The sequence below is a fragment of the Balaenoptera ricei genome, chromosome 8, assembly GCF_028023285.1.
Source record: "Balaenoptera ricei isolate mBalRic1 chromosome 8, mBalRic1.hap2, whole genome shotgun sequence".
Lineage (NCBI taxonomy): Eukaryota > Metazoa > Chordata > Mammalia > Artiodactyla > Balaenopteridae > Balaenoptera > Balaenoptera ricei.
In genome coordinates, this window is record NC_082646.1 from 102,981,111 (window position 1) to 103,000,764 (window position 19,654).

The window sequence follows — 19,654 nt, forward strand, 5'->3', positions numbered from 1 at the left end:
CATAGTTTTAAAAACTGGAGTAAATAGCTGATGCTGTCTGCAGCCAGAGTTACCTAGTTCAAAGACTCCTGCCACCCAGGTCCTGCCTGGCTGCCTTAGGATTCCAATCCACTGACCCCCAAAGAAGTAGTGATGACCCAGACTTTTTTAAACACACAATTCTACAGACACTTACATCATCCTCACTCCGAGACGTCACAACAGCATCAATCATTTTTCGGGGATTATTCACACTAGAGACAGTAAGCTTTCCCAAAGAGCCCTCAAACTGCACTGCAGGGACAAAAAATTTCCAACAAATAAAAACTCAGCAATGCAGGCAGACAGCTTTGAAAGAAGATCTTTATATTGTCTATTCTTTACTCAGAGCCTAACAATTTACTACAAAAATCTATGTATTATCTAAAGCAATCTCTTATCAACATCTATCCTTTCCCATTTTTTTGGTTGTAATAATAAATAAAAATCTGAAGTATTTCCCCCTTATCTATTTTATGGATACTAGAAATTATAACAGGTTTTAAAAAGTCATGGACTCTCAAGTAGAAAAGGATCTAAAAGGCCATCTGTCAAACCATTCACTCCATGCTTGAATAAGGCTGACCTGTGCGTTTGTCAAGGACAATGATACTTTATACATCAGTTTCAAACATCTCTATCCAATCATCTATACAGTTATTTTTATTCTATCCTATCAGCAGCACCCCATCTCTCCATTATCTCTCCATTATGGTCTCCAGGACCTCACCTGGCTTATAGGTGTGCTCCAGTTTGGCCACCTGAGGGGTAATGAGCTTGGTGCGCTCCTTTTTTGGGCCATCACCTTGCACTTCTTCAGCAGCTGACAGTTTCTCCAGTTTTTCAAAATAATTCTACCACATGAGAAGATGATTTCAGTTGCAACAAGCACAGAATATGGTCTTTCTTTATCATGAAATAATTAACTTATACTAGTGGTAGCAACACTACTCGTACTCTATAAATATATTGATCTTTAACTTTTGTTAGATTGCTATGAATTTACTTTATCAAAAAATCCCAGCCTTCAAAATAATCATCAGTGGAAATATCTTTAAAGTTAGACTGCCAATATTCTTCATTGAAAGAACCAGATTATCGATGCCGAAAAGATTTGAAAATATTGGTCTGAGAGCCTCCGTAGGTAAGAAATAAAAGGCATATATGCAAACCTTTGAGTGAATAGTGTGACAGGTTCTTCAGCTTGAAAAGAGGACAGAATTTGCTTAGTCAATTCTTATCCACTTGAAGACTACCTCAAAAGAAAATTCTATCAATATTTAATTCTACCAATATTTAAATGAGTACCTTCACCAGGGTAAGGGACTAAACTATTATCCTCAAAACTAGCACAGAGTACTCACCTGGTAATAAAAATCATCCAGGTAGGGATCAGTGCTTTGCAGCTGCATCATCTGGATTTTAGAGACCCAATCTTTTTCTCGCTGCAACATGAGATTGGCGTACGGATCCTTTCGGAGATGATCCTGATGACTGCTCCGGTGACTTCCTCTGTCTCCTGCACCATTGAGATTCCGATGCTGACTGAGAAAGAAATATACGCCACATTCACTCCAAGTGGATACATGCATTATGCCTTGTAACAGCACTGGAGTAAACCAGGCCAACTGAAAAAAAGGTTCCCCTTTGCTTTTGTTAAAAGAGGAGTGAGAAAGAATCGAACCTTAACAGAATTTGAAAGGAAAGAGCTGTGCAATACATAATTAAGGAAATAAAACTAAGATCCAAGTGCCTTACCATAAGCTAAGCACTTTCACCTATGGACTTTTGTATAAGCCCCACAATAACCCTATGAGGTAATAAGGTAGATTTATTTTCTCCACTTAAGACAACAAGCCGAGGCCAAAAGAGATCAAGTAGCTTGCCTAAAGCAGGACACCAGGCAGCAGAGTGAGAGATTTTGAACACACGCCAATTTGACCCCAAGTCTATATACTTTAAAAAAAACTTGATGAAAATCATGACATACTTCAAACATACAGAAAAGCCCAGCAAATACTATTTAAAAAAAAATCCATTTACTCACCATCTAGACTTAATGAAAAAAAAATTATTTGGTCAAATTTGCTTCAGACTTTTAAAAAGTAATATTGAAGTAATACAGTGTTACATTTACAGTTGAAGGCCCACCTATACCCCTCCGGATCACGGTTTCCATCTTCCCTTCCTTCCTATAGGAACCACTATCCTGACTTTGTTATGCAACCTCCATGAAATGTTGTTATACTTTTATTTCCTGTACATCCACCTTTAAATATTATACAGTATTATTCCATTTTACATAACTGGTACTGTCTATACAGGTCTGCTCCTTGTTTCTTATTCAACATTACGCCTTTCATATTTCTCCATGTTGACGATAACATACACAGGTATATACTGGAAAGCAGAACTCCTAGGGTGCAGTGTATCCACATTGTCGACATTATTATTTATTGCCAAATTCTCTCTCGAAAGGCTGTGCACGCCATTCCTGCCGACAATGACACTTGAGGCACTTCACGTTTTGCCTGAGGATATAAAATGGCTATCTAATTTGCACTCTTCTGATTACAAGTGAATCTGAAAAATCTCTTCATTTTTATGAGCCATGTAGGTTTCCTCTATTGAAAATTACATGTGTTTGATGCCTTTTGTTACACAGAAGTTTAATATATTTTTGCAATTTTATTAAAATATTTTTAAACTGCTTTATTAAGTGATAACTGATATACAAAGAACTGCACATATTTAATGTGTACAAATTGGTAAGTTTGGACATATGCAAACATTTGTGATATCATCACCATAAATAAAGTAATAGACATATCCAACACCTACTCCTTGTGTCCCTTTCTTTCTCTTTTTTTGGTGGTGGTAAGAACACTTAACATGAGATCTACACTCTTAAATTCTGAAGTACACAATACCATAATGTTAACTGCAGGCACAAGAAGTTTCATATTTTAACAGTCAAATGTATTAATCTTTTCCTTTATGGTTTGTACTTTTTGTGTCTTAAGAGCCCATATTGGTTTTTTTCCCCCTGAAAAAAATATTCTGGAACTTTTTTGAAAGAAAAAATAAATTACACACAAAGAACCATAAAATGGAAGGTTGAAAAAACCCCTCAAAATTATGTTTAATTCTCTTATTTTATATATAAGAATGGTGATAGAATATAAGCTCCATGAAGGCAAGGGTTTGATATGTCTTGTTCTTCTTTCAATCCCCAAAACTGACTACAGTGCCTGGTACACAGCTGAGGTCACATATATAAATATATATTTGAATGAGGATTAAACAGAGGCAAAGATAAAGAGTGACTGTTGGCTATACATAAGACCCAAATGTAATGCTAGAGACTATATTCAAGATTATGTCTGAGCTGAGATGGTCAACAAAAGGTAGTTAAAAGTACGGTAAGAACTTGGTAAGCAGTGAATATAAAATGTTGATGCCCCACCCCCTAGATCTAAATTGTATTTCAGAATTATAGTAACTTGGAAATAAGTTGATAAGCTCTTGTCATTTAAAGCCTGTGCATTGGTATGCAGGCAGGTATTGAATCTAATAACATAAAGTTCAGGGCTCCGGGTTTTGGAAGGTGGAAATGGATGGAGGACACTCCCTCTTGTGAGAGCACCGAAATCACAACTAACTGCTGAACAATCATCGACAGGAAGACACTGGAACTCACCAAAAAAGATACCCCACATCCAAAGACAAAGCAGACGCTGCAATGAGACGGCAGGAGGGGCACAATCACAATACAATCAAATCCCGTAACTGCTGGGTGGGTGACTCACAGACTGGAGAACACTTATACCACAGAAGTCCACCCACTGGAGTGAAGGTTCTGAGCCCCACGTCAGGCTTCCCAACCTGGGGGTCCAGCAACGGGAGGGGGAATTCCCAGAGAATCAGACTTTGAAGGCTAGTGGGATTTGACTGCAGGACTTCAACAGGACTGGGGGAAACAGAGACTCCACTCTTGGAGGGCACACACAAAGTAGTGTGTGCATTGGGGCCCAGGGGAAGGAGCAGTGACCCCATAGGAGACTGAACCAGACCTACCTGCTAGTGTGGGAGGGTCTCCTGCAGAGGATGGGGGTGGCTGTGGCTCACCGTGGGGACAAGGACACTGACAGCAGAAGTTCTGGGAAGTACTCTTTGGTGTGAGCCCTCCCAGAGTCCACCATTAGCCACACCAAAGAGCCGGGTAGGCTCCAGTGCTGGGTCGCCTCAAGCCAAACAACCAACAGGGAGGGAACCCAGCCCCACCCATCAGCAGACAAGTGGATTAAAGTTTTACTGAGCTCTGCCCACCAGAGCAACAGCCAGCTCTACCCACCACCAGTCCCTCCCATCAGGGAACTTGCAAAAGCCTCTTAGACAGCCTCATCCACCAGAAGGCAGACAGCAGAAGCAAGAACTACAATTCTGCAACCTGTGGAAGGAAAACCACATTCACAGAAAGATAAAATGAAAAGGCAGAGGACTTTGTACCAGATGAAGGAACAAGATAAAACCCCAGAAAAACAACTAAATGAAGTGGAGATAGGCAACTCCAGAAAAAGAAGTCAGAATAATGATAGTGAAGATGATCCAGGACCTCGGAAAAAGAATGGAGGCAAAGATTGAGAAGATGCAAGAAATGTTTAACACAGATCTAGAAGCATTAAAGAACAAACACCCGGAAGAATTAAAGAACAAACAAACAGACATGAACAATACAATAAGTGAAATGAAAAATACAACAGAAGGAATCAATAGCAGAATAACTGAGGCAGAAGAAAGGATAAGTGACCTGGAAGACAGAATGGTGGAATTCACTGCCGTGGAACAGAATAAAGAAAAAAGAATGAAAAGAAATGAAGACAGCCTAAGAGACCTCTGGGACAACATTAAATGCACCAACAATCGCATTAGGGGTCCCAGAAGAAGAGAGAGAGAAAGGACCCGAGATGAAGAGATTATTTGAAAAGATTATAGTCGAAAACATCCCTAACATGGGAAACGAAATAGCCACCCAAGTCCGGGAAGCGCAGAGAGTCCCATACAGAATAAACCCAAGGAGAAACATGCCGAGACACATAGTAATCAAAGTGGCAAAAATTAAAGACAAAGAAAAATTATTGAAAGCAGCAAGGGAAAAACGACAAATAACATATAAGGGAACGCCCATAAGGTTAACAGCTGACTTCTCAGCAGAAAATCTACAAGCCAGAAGGGAGTGGCCGAATATATCAAGTGATGAAAGAGAAGAACCTACAACCAAGATTACTCTACCCGGCAAGGATCTCATTCACATTCGATGGAGAAATCAAAAGCTTTACAGACAAGCAAAAGCTAAGAGAATTCAGCACCACCAAACCAGCTCTACAACAAATGCTAAAGGAACTTCTCTAAGTGGGAAACACAAGAGAACAAAAGGACCTACAAAAACAAACCCATAACAATTAAGAAAATGGTAATAGGAACATACATATCAGTAATTACCTTAAACGTGAATGGATTAAATGCTCCAACCAAAAGACACAGGCTCGTTGAATGGATACAAAAACAAGACCCATATGTATGCTGTCTACAAGAGACCCACTTCAGACCTAGGGACACATACAGACTGAAAGTGAGGGGATGGAAAAAGATATTCCATGCAAATGGAAATCAAAAGAAAGCTGGAGTAGCAATACTCATATCAGATAAAATAGACTTTAAAATAAAGAATGTTACAAAAGAGAAGGACGCTACATATTGATCACGTGATCAATCCAAGAAGAAGATGTATCAATTATAAATATATATGCACCCAACATAGGAGCACCTCAATACATAAGGCAAATGCTAACAGCTATAAAAGAGGAAATCGACAGTAACACAGTAATAGTGGGGGACTTTAACACCTCACTTACACCAATGGACAGACCATCCAGACAGAAAATTAATAAGGAAACACAAGCTTTAAATGACACAACAAACCAGATAGATTTAATTAATATTTATAGGACAATCCATCCAAAAACAGCAGATTACACTTTCTTCTCAAGTGCACATGGAACAGTATCCAGGATAGATCACATCTTGGGTCACAACTGAAGCCTCGGTAAATTTAAGAAAATTGAAATCATGTCAAACATCTTTTCCGACCACAACCCTATTAGATTAGAAATCAATTACAGGAAAAAAAACATAAAAAACACAAACACATGGAGGCTAAACAATACGTTACTAAATAACCAAGAGATCACTAAAGAAATCAAAGAGGAAATAAAAAAATACCTAGAGACAAATTACAATGAAAACACAACGATCCAAAACCTATGGGATGCAACAAAAGCAGTTCTAATAGGGAAGTTTATAGCAATACAATAAACCTACCTCAAGAAACAAGAAAAATATCAAATAAACAATCTAACCTTACACCTAAAGGAACTAGAGAAAGAAGAACAAACAAAACCCAAAGTTAGCAGAAGGAAAGAAATCATAAAGATCAGAGCAGAAATAAATGAAATAGAAACAAAGAAAACAATAGCAAAGATCAATAAAACTAAAAGCTGGTTCTTTGAGAAGATAAACAAAATTGACAAACTTTTAGCCAGACTCATCAAGAAAAAGAGGGAGAGGACTCAAATCAATAAAATTCGAAATGAAAAAGGAGAAGTTACAACAGACACCACAGAAATACAAAGCGTCCTAGAGACTACTACAAGCAACTCCATGCCAATAAAATGGACAACCTGGAAGAAATGGACAAATTCTTAGAAAGGTATAACCTTCCAAGACTGAACCAGGAAGAAATAGAAAATATGAACAGACCAATCACAAGTAATGAAATTGAAACTGTGTTTAAAAATGTTCCAACAAACAAAAATCCAGGACCAGATGGCTTCACAGGTGAATTCTATCAAACATTTAGAGAAGACCTAACACGCATCCTTCTCAAACTCTTCCAAAAAACTGCAGAGGAAGGAACACTCCCGAACTCATTCTATGAGGCCACCATCACCCTGATACCAAAACCAAAGATACTACAAAAAAAGAAAATTACAGACCAATATCACTGATGAATATAGATGCAAAAATCCTCAACAAAATACTAGCAAACAGAATCCAACAACACATTAAAAGGATCATACACCATGATCAAGTGGGATTTATCCCCAGGATGCAGGATTCTTCAACATACGCGAAACAATCAATGTGATACACCATATTAACAAATTAAAGAATAAAAACCATATGCTCATCTCAATAGATGCAGAAAAAGCGTCTGACAAAATTCAACACCCATTTATGATAAAAAGTCTCTAGAAAGTGGGCACAGAAGGAACCTACCCCAACATAACAAAAGCCATATACGACAAACCCACAGCAAACATCATTCTCAATGGTGAAAATCTGAAAGCATTTCCTCTAAGATCAGGAACAAGACAAGGATGTCCACTCTCGCCACTATTATTCAACAGTATTGGAAGTCCTAGCCACAGCAATCAGGGAAGAAAAAGAAATAAAAGGAATACAAATTGGAAAAGAAGAAGTAAAACTGTCACTGGTGCCAATGACATGATACTATACATAGAAAATCCTAAAGACCCGACCAGAAAACTACTAGAACTAATCAATGAATTTGGTAAGGTTGCAGGATACAAAATTAATGCACAGAAACCTCTTGCATTCCTATACACTAATAATGAAAGATCAGAAAGAGAAATTAAGGAAACAATCCCATTTACCATCACACAAAAAGAATAAAATACCTAGGAATAAACCTACCTAAGGAGGTAAAAGACCTGTACTCAGAAAACTGTAAGACACTGATGAAAGAAATCAAAGATGACACAAACAGATGGAGAGATATACCATGTTCTTGGATTGGAAGAATCAATATTGTGAAAATGACTATAATACTCAAAGCAATCTACAGATTCAATGCAATCCCTATCAAATTACCAATGGCATTTTTCACAGAACTAGAACAAAAACTTTCACAAGTTGTACGTAAACACAAAAGACCCCGAATAGCCAAATCAATCTTGAGAAAGAAAAATGGAACTGGAGGAATCAGGCTCCCTGACTTCAGACTATACTACAAAGCTACAGTAATCAAGACAATATGGTACTGGCACAAAAACAGACACATAGATCAATGGAACAGGATAGAAAGCCCAGAGATAAACCCACACACTAATCTATGACAATGGACAAAAGACAGTCCCTTCAATATGTGGTGCTTGGAAAACTGGACAGCTACATGTAAAAGAATGAAATTAGAACATTCCCTAACACCATACACAAAAACAAACTCAAAATGGATTAGACACCTAAATGTAAGACTGGACACTATAAAACTCTTAGAGGAAAACGTAGGAAGAACACTCTTTGACATGAATCACAGCAAGATCTTTTCTGATCCGCCTCCTAATGTTAATAAAAACAAAAATTCACAAATGGGACCTAATGAAACTTACAAGCTTTTGCAAAGCAAAGGAAACTACAAACAAGACGAAAAGATAACCCTCAGAATGGGAGAAAATATTTGCAAACAAATCAATGGACAAAGGATTAATCTCCAAAATATATAAACAGCTCATGCAGCTCAATATTAAAAAAACAAAAAACCCAATCCAAAAATGGGCAGAAGACCTAAATAGACATTTCTCCAAAGAAGACATACAGATTGCCAAGAAGCACATGAAAAGCTGCTCAACATCACTAATTATAAGAGAAATGCAAATCAAAACTACAATGAGGTATCACCTCACACCAGTTAGAAAGGGCATCATCAGAAAATCTACAACCAACAAATGCTGGAGAAAAGGGAACCCTCTTGCACTGTTGGTGGGAATGTAAATTGATACAGCCACTATGGAGAACAGTATGGAGTTTCCTTAAAAAACTAAAAATAGAATTACCATATGACCCAGCAATCCCACTACTGGGCATATACCCAGAGAAAACCATAATTCAAAAAGACACATGCACCGCAATGTTCAGTGCAGCACTATTTACAATAGTCAGGTCATGGAAGCAACCTAAATGCCCATCGACAGATGAATGGATAAAGAAGATGTGGTACATATATACACGGAATATTACTCAGCCATAAAAAGGAACGAAATTGGGTCATTTGTAGAGACGTGGATGGATCTAGAGACTGTCATACAGAGTGAAGTAAGTCAGAAAGAGAAAAACAAGCATCGTATATTAATGCATATATGTGGAACCTAGAAAAATGGTACAGATGAACCGGTTTGCAGGGCAGAAATAGACACACAGATGTAGAGAACAAACATATGGACAGGGACACCAAGGGGGGAAGGTGGCGGGGGGGGGGTGGTGGTGGCAGGATGAATTGGGAGATTGGGATTGACATGTACATACTAATATGTATAAAATAGATACCTAATAAGAACCTGCTGTATAAAAAATAAGTAAAATTCAAAAATTCAAAAAAAAAAATTTGTGCATTGAAAACATAAAATAACAGCATATATGATCTGACTTAACCAGTTAAAATAAGTGCAATACTGATCAGATTTACTTAAAAAGTAAACTAAATCAGTCAAAAATGAATGCTAAATTAAGAAACCACAAAGGAGTAGGATAAGTACTTACTTTCTATTCTGTTGCTGTCTCTGATGCAAGAGTCGACGGTGCTGTGGATGAAGGTGGGTTGTGTCTGGTCTAAACATTGGGGCCTGTGATCTAAGCAAAAAGGGAAAAGATGTGCAATTCTGTCATCCGGATGACTTGAAGTTTTTAACAATGTGGTCAGTACAGGATAACTTCATACAGGTTCACCCAAGGGAATGCTAAAGTCTATTCTAAGATCTTTCAGAAGGAAGACACCACTGTATTTTTATGTCTCCCACAAAAGCCAATTCTCAACTCCTAAGAGGACAATCATAAAATTAGAACGAATCAGCAGTAAAGCAGTTTAATTCTTTTTCTTTTTGCTACTGTTAAAGAGAAGTCTCTAATATATTTAATGTACTTAGTTTCAACTATTTGGGAATGACATTGAAACATATATGTGTGATGGTTAATTTTATATGTCAACTTGGCTAAGCTAGCCAGTTGTTTGGACAATCACTCATCTAGATGTTGCTGTGAAGGTATTTTGTAGATGCGATTAACATTTACAATTAGTTGACCTTAAGAAAAAAAGAGATGGCCCTCGATAATGTGGTTGGGCCTTGCCCAACCAGTTGAAAGGAAAACATGTTTCCCAGGGAAGGAATTTTGCCTCAAGACTAGAACACGGAAGTCCTGATTGAATTTCCAGCCTGCCCACCTGCCCTATAAATTCAGACTCAAGGTTGCAACCTCAACTCCTACCAAAATGTCCAGCCTGCTGGCCTGCCCTATGAATTTTGGACTTGCCAGCCCCACAATCATGCAAGCCAATTCCTTACAGTAAATCTCTTCTTTACTTATTTATCTATATCCTACTGGTTCTGCTGCTCTGGAGAATCCTAACTGATACAATACGATATGTAATAAAACACAATTTCACTGAAGCAGGAACTTAAAACCCCTCTTGTTATAAAATCACAGTGGAAGCAAGCAACTAGCCAGCACTGAGATTAGCTGACAACTCAACATCTGTATCTCTGTTCCCTTTTTGTTTTTTTTTTTGGCTGAGCCGTGCAGCTTGCAGGATCTTAGTTCCCCGATCAGGCACTGAACCCTGGTCATGGCAGTGAAAGCACCGAATCCTAACCATTGGACCGCCAGGGAACTTCCTCTCTGTTCCTTAGTATATGATATTTCTTGTTAAATGACAAACACTTTGTGCATACGTAAGTATGTGTGTGTTTGTAAAATAAGTGAGACATAAGAAACTTCAGGAGAAATAAAAAAGGTGATTAGTAATGTGCAAATGTACACAGGAAGCATATGACTGGAGGGAAATGTGATTCATAAGAAAGCCTGGAGACTGTCAAACATTTCTGTGTTTGGCAACTTGAGGATCAAATAACATCTCAAAATGTATCACTTGCAAATATCAACAGACTTCTGTGTTATATCACTAAACGTCAATGATCAAGAGACTTAGATGACAACGGATAAACGGAGGCATTTGTTTTGCGTACCTTAGGTTTTGCAGGTGAGGCCCTGGGCCAGGAGGGTGCTGCTGAGGAGGCGGCGGTGTAGCGGGGGCTGGAGCACTAAAGAAGGCACGGAAGCCTGGTGCTGGGGGAAGCATCTGCCCAACTCGCCCTTGCAGCAACTTGGGATTCATGGCAGCAAGTGGACTACCAACAAATCCAGGGACCCGTGCAAACTGGCTGGGAGACATCCGTCCAGGCTGTAGCTACAAGAGGGACAAGATCTTAGATTTAGTTGGTCAGCAAGTCCCCTTACTTTTATCCACAGAAAAGTGAATACTGCTTCCATCAGTAACTTTGGTTGAGAAAGTAAAGGAAAAAATAAGAGGCGGCAGTGATTGATTAACAGCAAAAAAGGGGGATATCAGCTAGTGAACCTTAGGAAAGTGAGAAAGTTCTTTAAGGGCTGAGCTAACCCTAGGCTTACCTGTGCTCCTCCAAGAAGCTGTGCTCTCTGCAGGGGGCTGAGAACAGGAGGAACACTAGGAGGGAAAGGGTGACCCAGTAGGGAAGAGTTCTAAAAAAAAAAAAATATATATATATATTTATACCATGAAAACAGGTAAATAACAGGGGAACTCAACAGAAATACAGAATTAACTTGGATAGAAAAACTCTCAAATTGTAGAGCTGAGCGGTCCACTGAAGGAACACGAAAGAGTAATGCTAGAAGTGAGAAAGCACTATGATCATTCAACATGAAAGAGAAAGTAGAATGAGGGACTATAATAGCAAGAAACCAGATCATGTCAAGTTTAGATTTTTAAGATAAGAAAAGAGTTGAGGTAAGAAATAGCTGAACATGATGAACTATGTCTTCTGACCCGGGGACTATAAGATCCAGAAATTCAAGTATGGAGATTATAAAGAACATGTAAGATTTAGGAGATGTCTATATACTAGGCAGTGATCAGAAAATATTTTCACTAGATTGTAAAGTGACATACCGGGACACTGCAGAGCTGGTTTGGAGACATCCTCTCACCGTAGGGAGCAGGATAGCGTGGTGGCATTGTGGGTCGAACATGGACAGGCTTCGGACACAGAATCTATCAGGACAAACATATATACAACTACACTCAGTGAAGTCAGTTTTTCCTCTACCTATTCTTCCTCCCCTCGAGTACCGGCAGAGACACAGAACTCAATGCAAAGCCCTACTTCTAAGCAAATTGCTATGGCTTTGGTCCACATACAGAACCTTTGGTCACTTCCTCTCACAAATATCAAGCAATGTGCCACTTTTAAGTGAGGAAGATTTAGCTAATTCTCCAGTTATCCCCACCCTTCCATGCTATCTGAGGGAGGTACCAGCAGATATTCTGACTTGCAAATTCTCTCCAAGAGGATATATTTTGGTAGCAGTGAGGGAGATGGAATGATAAGAAAGCTGGAGGATTAACTAAGTCCTATTCTGAAGCCCCTATGATATGGCCGCCATGCTCAGCTCTGTCGTGTACGTTGTGACTCCACCATTTCATAGGATATTGAGCCTAACTAGGCCATACCAATACCACCCTCCCCCCATACCTTCCAAATTGGCCTTCCTTTTCAGCTGCTGGTTTCAGGAGGAGGAAAGTCTATGGAACAGGACTGCACAGGCTCTAGGGAAAGCAGGGATATCTTAAAGGTAAAAAGGGATGTGGACAATGCTGTGTGTTCCCACTCCCCCCAGCTTTCAGTTACCTCTCTGCCAATGTTTTGGGCAGCCAGCAAAACACTTTAAAAAGGACATTTACACTAAATGTGGTTAACTACCCTTTTTCTCCCCCAATTAAAAGGCAGCAGCAACAGTAGTAGCACCAGCAATGGGCATTGGGGAATGTGTCTCTTATTTGTACTAACTTTTCCTCTAATTGGCTACTTTTCTCTCTAATCTAATGCCTACCCCAAACTTCCACCCTCCTCCCAGCATCACCAATTTCCCAAATAATTTTGCCCAGATTCCCAATATCCTGGGCTGAGTGCCTGTTAATGAGAGGTACCTGTTGGTTGAAGCTGGGTACAGCCATCTGCTTAGGTGGGGTGCCTATGGGGACAGCTCTAACAGGAGGACTCCCAATGATAGGCGACGTTGACCGCCTCGGTAATGCACGCTCAGAAACGTCCCGATCATCTTCTGGGCCCTGTGGGGGCCTCTGAGGCAAGGCATATTCTAACACAGACACTGTAGGCATTTCCTAATTGAGGAAGTAGTGTTAAAAAAATTAGCTACCTTGAAATGTTTTAATAACCTTTACAGATGCCAGATATCTTGAGAAATTATTTTAAAAATTTTTATTTAGTTTTATTTCACATCCAGTAAAAATGTTACCCTCTTTAGTGTATAGCAGTAAATTTTGATAAATGCAGAGAGTCCTGGATCTAACACCAAAATCAAGACACAGAAGTTTTATTACTCCCCAAACTTCCTTTGTATTGTTCCTTTGTAGTCAACCTCTCCTACCACCCCCAACCACTGGCCAACACTGATCTGTTCTCTGTCCCTATAGTTTTGCCTAAAAATGACTTTAAGTAATTCAAATCATAAGCTGTCAAATTTGAGTTCCAATGGCTCCCTTTCAACCATTTCAAAGAAAGCACAGTCAAGTGAGCATGACCATAGAGTCTGGGGGAGGGTACAGTCAACAGGTCCAGCCAGCTATGGGTGCTGGATGACATAATCAACGTAAGACTGGCAAAGGATATACATCCATACATCGTTCCAGTAAGGAAAGGATAGCAACAGGAGCCAGCTTTCGGGTATTAGGATTTTTATATAACGAGAAAACGTTTAATACCTGAGCAAGCAGTGGTCCTCGGATTCGCCTCAGAACTTCAGATCCATCCCAGATGCTGGAATTGAGACTTCCTGGTCGGGGCTAACAAAAAAGGAAAACATACACACAAAGTCTAGAAGAGTGCGGGCTCGCTGGGCAACTTACCAGCTTTCGGTGAGCAAAGCTCCCAAAGAGCCTCAACTGCTTGAGAATAGAAACTACAGTGTTCTAGAATATACCTTATTTCCCAACTTCATGTCTAGAATTGCTATCATCAGGAATTATACTACCAAATTTCTATAACACATGTAATTCTCTCAGTATAGTAGATGAAATACAATAGCCAAGCCCAATACTTTGCTTTAATTATCAGTCTGCTATAGCTCTCAGATCACAGTAACTTACTTGCAACACTGGCCTGGTCTGTACTGCCCTCATGATAGCTGGATCCTCTAGTTCATTTTCAATCACCATCTTACTGAGCCTTTCTGCCAGATTCTCCTCATGATCACCCAACAAGTCCATCTCATCCCTTTCTCCATTGCCTGTTTGTTCATTAACTACCACAGGCAGCTTCTCTTCCAATTCAGCCAGGCGCTCATGTGCTTCCTGCCAATCATCATCTATAAGGAAATCATAAAAAAGAAACAGAGTTCATACTGGAATAAAAAAGTTTTATAAAATTCTTCTGTTATCCATCTAGAGACATGAAATAAGGTTTAAACTAAGGGGCACATTTAAAGTGGGCTTTTCACCACTGAGAACAACTAACATCCTACCAGGAATAAACTCAAACTTTTAGACTAATAGCTTAATACATTAGCAATGATGTGCAAACTACATTCTGAAACCAATCTCGAAGTTGGTGATATAGTACAACCCGTTGGTTTGAGATTCTGTGACATTTCAGGCAAAAACTCGCGCTAGTGTACAACTTTCTCTTAGGTAACTGTCATCTTCTTTACAAGCTTTTAAATCCATTCGTGTCATTCAATTGGTATTTTTTGAGCATCTATTATGTGACAGGCATTGTTTTAGGTGCATGGGGTACATTGGTGTACAAAATAGACAAGGATCCCTGCCCTCCTGTGGCTTTTTAAGCAGGGAAGAGACAGATAATAGATAATGAACATAATGAATAAGTAAATTAGATACTGTATTAGAAGATGATATGCTACAGGAATACGGGGGAAGAGAAACAAATTGAAAACTTTAAATAGGATGGTCAGAGGTATGTCTCATTGAGAAGGTGACATTTGAGCAAAATATCAAGAATAAGTTAGCCATGTGGATATCTAGGAGAAGAGTGTCTCAGGCAGAGGGACAGTCAGTACAAAGGCCTTAAGATGAGAGACTGACGATTCTGAGAAGCAGCAAGGACTGTGCTTGGACTGGAATGAACAGGGGTGAAGAGCAGAAGAAAAATGAGGTCAAAGTGGGAGGGCTCCTGCAGGGCCTTTAGAGCCACTCTGAAAGGGGGGCTGCTGCAGGTTTGGATGTGGCTTGACTGAAAGAATCACTCTGGCTGCTGTCTTGAAAACAGATTTGCAGAGAAGGGGGCAGCACTATTAGAAGCATGGAGGCCTGTTAGGAGGCTACTACAAGTATGCCACAGGAAAGGTGATGGTGACTTGGACCCGCGTCAGTCCTCTCCTGCTTTAACTGTCTATTTCTACATACTACTATATAATCTGTGGCACTGACACTAGGTTATTTTGTTGTTTTTTGTTTTTTATGCAGACACAGCATTATTTTTGAGTCCAGCTACAGCACAGATGAAAATCTTCAGAACCTTTTATCAGCTCCTCTAGGACCAGACCTTACTTCCATCGCTTCTCTCATTCCAGTGCTCCTCAACCTCATCACTCATCACTCCCTTCTGACTCCAGCATAAAAGCTCTACTATTTTGCTCCTTTCAGCATTCAAATTCAGATACCTTTACCCCCTCACTGAAGCTTTCCTTAAATAATCTTTTCATTTTAATTCTACCTTCACCTCATCTGAACATGCACTACTTTCTAACCCACCAAAACCCCATGTATTCTTTTGTAAATGTTATATATTTTTATTCTTATTTTAGTTTTGTTTTGTATGTCCTGCAAAATTCAAAACAGAGATAACAGGTAATGACTAACATAAAAACACAGAATTCTGAAAAAGTGTCCTTAATGACAATCCTCCCCATATAATTTTTCTATATACCTCATTTAAAGAAAGGAGAAGGAAAAAGTGGAAGCACCATGACAAGAAAAAAAAAAAAAAGTGCCTGGTATATACTAAGGGTGTAATTAATGGTAGCCACTTAAAAAAAAGATTTAGACTTTCTGAGGGGCTCATATGCAACTTGTTAAAATACATGTTTGTTAAAAAAAATTTAAACATTACACAAATATGTAACTTAGAAAGTAAAAGTTCCCCATAATTCTTCAGGAATGTTAAATTTTTTAAAGTGGGAACACATAACTACTGATAATATCATCTCATTCTTTTTCATACCTATATAAGATTCTACTCTACTAATAAACTAATTTAACTTATCCCTTACTGATGGAAATTTGGATTATTTGCAACTTTTAATTTTTTTATTGAAGTATAGTTGACGTGCAACATTACATTAGTTTCAGGTGTATAACAAATTTAAGTAGCCTAAGTCCCTTTCAGGGTCAGATCATAAACATTTAAAATTGCTACATTTATTACATAACAATGTATCATATAACACTGGTGATCCAAAAAAAAAACAAGGTAAGGGATTTCCCTGGCGGTCCAGTGGTTAAGACTCCATGCTCCCAATGCAGGGGGCACGGGTTCGGTCCCTGGTCAGGGAACTAAGATCCCGCATGCCACGGCCAAAAAACAAAAAAAACGAGGTAAGTGACACTCCCAAATTTATAATTATCAGAACCACTGTCTAGTGATCAGAACCACTGTCTAGTCTTTGAGCACTGTGGTAGATGTGAATGTACTACTTGTGGTAAAGGGAAAAGTCTACTTTAGATGAAAATTACAGCACTAATTTATCAGTTATTTAAAAAATATGCTTAAAGAACAGTGTAATTAAAAATCCATTGTGATATTAATATTTGTATCATCTTTGCTAAGGAAGAGTAAGCTAAGCATGTTTTGAAGGACTAACTGCTTTTTGCAATTTTACTGACTCAACAATGCCAGAAAAAAAAAAGGGAGTCTATAATCCTGAATTAAGGGATTTTTTTAAACATTTCCCAAATTTAAGAAACTGATTTGTTAAGATTGATTCTAATGCAAAAGAGTTCTAATTTGCATTGCTTTCATTCACTTCTCATAATCCTATTTACTAACTTTACTAGGTCCCACCAAAGATGATAATCTATTTGTCCTTAATAATTAATTTAAAAAATGCTGGTTAAGTAGCCATATTCTGTGAGAAAAGCTCTGCTGTGAATTGTTACTTTTTCAAACATGTAAGCAAAGAAACCTATGCCACAGAACACCATCATGTTCATTTTAGGTATTTCTTGCTCTTGCGAAAAATCATCTGAAACAGTGTGTCAGAGATCACAGGTCCTTAGTATAAAAGGATACTTCACTCTGTATCTTTTTCAAATGACCTAGAAACATACTTAGTTATGCCAATGCTTGACCTCAACCCACATTGGTCAAAATGATAAAGGGTAGGGGAAAAAAATAACAGAGAAATGAAGGGAAAGAGGTAACTGTTTTCCTTCAACTAATTAACCTATACCCTGATGTGGGTTACTGAATTCCTGGTTGCTTTTATAAATGTATGCTTGTTGTGGTAATTCCCCTCAAGTCTGTCTCAGGGATATTTGTTTTTGAATAAAAACAAAATGAACAGGAAGTAGAGGTGATTTAATTGTAGAGCAATCTCAGTCCCTAAAGATTTCAGCAGCTATCAATAAAAAGGAAGTAGAAAGAATGGGGAGCCCTTCCATGTGGAGGCAGGAGATCCCCAAAGAGCCCCCAAAGACTGTTAAAACATAACTGGTAGCTTACATTGATTGTATTTATAGTTACTTAACATCTCTGGCATTTTCCTTCTTCATTTGTTAACATGAGGATAATAATAGTACCTACCTTGCAAGGTTGCTATGAGGATTAACAATATACGTGAAACACTTAGAACGGTCCCTAGCATGTAATAAGCACCTTTTAAGTGTAAGCTTTTATTTTTAGAGAACGAGTTGAGATTATTGTGGCCCATTTATTGCTCAAAGATGATGCAAACATTTTTCCATGCAGAAGACAGTGACTAGTTTCTTAAGGAAAGGTGACATCAGAGCATCTGTAGCCAGTGACTTAAAATAACTACTGTACTAACAGGTATTACTCAAGATACTCCTTGAGTTAAAAACCAACAAACCAAAATGTATGTCATAGGTCTGACATTTTACCTCCTGGTTTAAATTCTCTACACCAGCTGTATATCCACCTTTAGAAGTATATTAAACAAGTCACAGGTCGACTTAGAAAGCAATTTTCTTTTTATAAACCCGTATAGTATTTATATCAAGATGAGGAACTAAGGTTTTAACTTCACAATTCAAGTATATTATACTCTCAATGGAAAGGGCTCACACTGGGAAATCTTTTCTCCATTATAAACTTTGTTGACCAAGAAGTCCTTAATCATCCTTGTGCCTCAGGGTACAAAATGGGCTAACCATATGCTACTTCACTGCCTTTACTTTTTATCACCTGTTCTTTTACTGTGTAACCCCAGGGGCTTTTTCATTTTCCACCACATAAAATGCAGTTCTGCACACACTAAAATTCTTTTAAGGCAATACTTTCCTCATCTTGTGAGAAACATAGAAAACTCAGAAAAAAAGACTAGCACTCTGGAAGTCAATGAGAAGGCAAAACTATTCCTCTTCTGTCCAGGTTAAAAACTGAGGACATTTACTATGCTGGCTAACCTCAACATACTTCATTTTAATAAATTTCATTTTAATACAGATGAATTTGCTAAAAAATGGTAACATTCAGTACAATATTTTAAGAGAAAAAGAGTTCCAGAAACAAGCACACACTGTTTGTAGCTTCTATTGTATTCTATAGGTTTTTACTAAAGTTTCAAATATAATTTGCAATTCACATCAGTTCCCTGCTTTCGTCATTCTGTTCTATGTCCCTTTCCCTGTGATCTCCATGGAGAGAGAACAGCATCTGAGATCACGTCATCCTCTTGGACAATCTCATCCCCTAAACTATGGCTGTAATCCAAAAGGTCTTTGGTTCCCTTCTGTAATAAGCCTAGCTTCTACCTTAAATGCTTCTCTTGCTGCTTCCAACAGCAGCAGTTTTAGCTCTCCAAGGAATTTTGTAAACCCTGATTGAAAATAGTATGCTCTTTCATTTTTGCCGGTTCATTCAACTCAGTCTAAGCTTAAATAAACTTAAGCTGTTTAGGTCAGTGCAAAACCAGTAACCCATACAACTATTTTATTTTATTTTTGGCTGTGTTGGGTCTTTGTTGCTGCACGCGGGCTTCCTCTAGTAGAGGCGAGCAGGGGTTACTCTTTGTTGCGGTGCGCGGGCTTCTCACTGCGGTGGCTTCTCTTGTTGCGGAGCACGGGCTCTAGGCGGGAAAGCTTCAGTAGTTGTGGCACGCGGGCTCTAGAGTGCAGGCTCAGTAGTTGTGGAGCATGGGCTTAGCTGCTCACCGGCATGTGGGATCTTCCCCAACCAGGGATTGATCCCATCCCCTGCATTGGCAGGTGGATTCTTAACCCCTGCACCACCAGGGAAGTCCTAATACA

General features: G+C 38.8%; 1 protein-coding gene across 4 annotated transcripts in view; it reads right to left on the reverse strand.

Moving 5' to 3' along the window:
* PATL1 (PAT1 homolog 1, processing body mRNA decay factor) overlaps nt 1-19,654 on the reverse strand; it is a 35,864-nt gene that overhangs the window by 11,394 nt on the left and 4,816 nt on the right. For 2 of the 4 annotated variants that reach the window (XM_059931659.1, XM_059931663.1), the window contains exons 3-12: nt 14,297-14,514; nt 13,913-13,993; nt 13,118-13,312; nt 12,080-12,181; nt 11,560-11,649; nt 11,118-11,338; nt 9,637-9,726; nt 1,383-1,563; nt 749-872; nt 176-273 (exon numbers count right to left, since the gene is read on the reverse strand). In XM_059931659.1, coding sequence (XP_059787642.1) covers nt 176-273; nt 749-872; nt 1,383-1,563; nt 9,637-9,726; nt 11,118-11,338; nt 11,560-11,649; nt 12,080-12,181; nt 13,118-13,312; nt 13,913-13,993; nt 14,297-14,514 — 1,400 coding nt within the window. The remainder of the gene's footprint in view (nt 1-175; nt 274-748; nt 873-1,382; nt 1,564-9,636; nt 9,727-11,117; nt 11,339-11,559; nt 11,650-12,079; nt 12,182-13,117; nt 13,313-13,912; nt 13,994-14,296; nt 14,515-19,654) is intronic. The other 2 variants (XM_059931660.1, XM_059931662.1) reach the window with 2 other exon arrangements.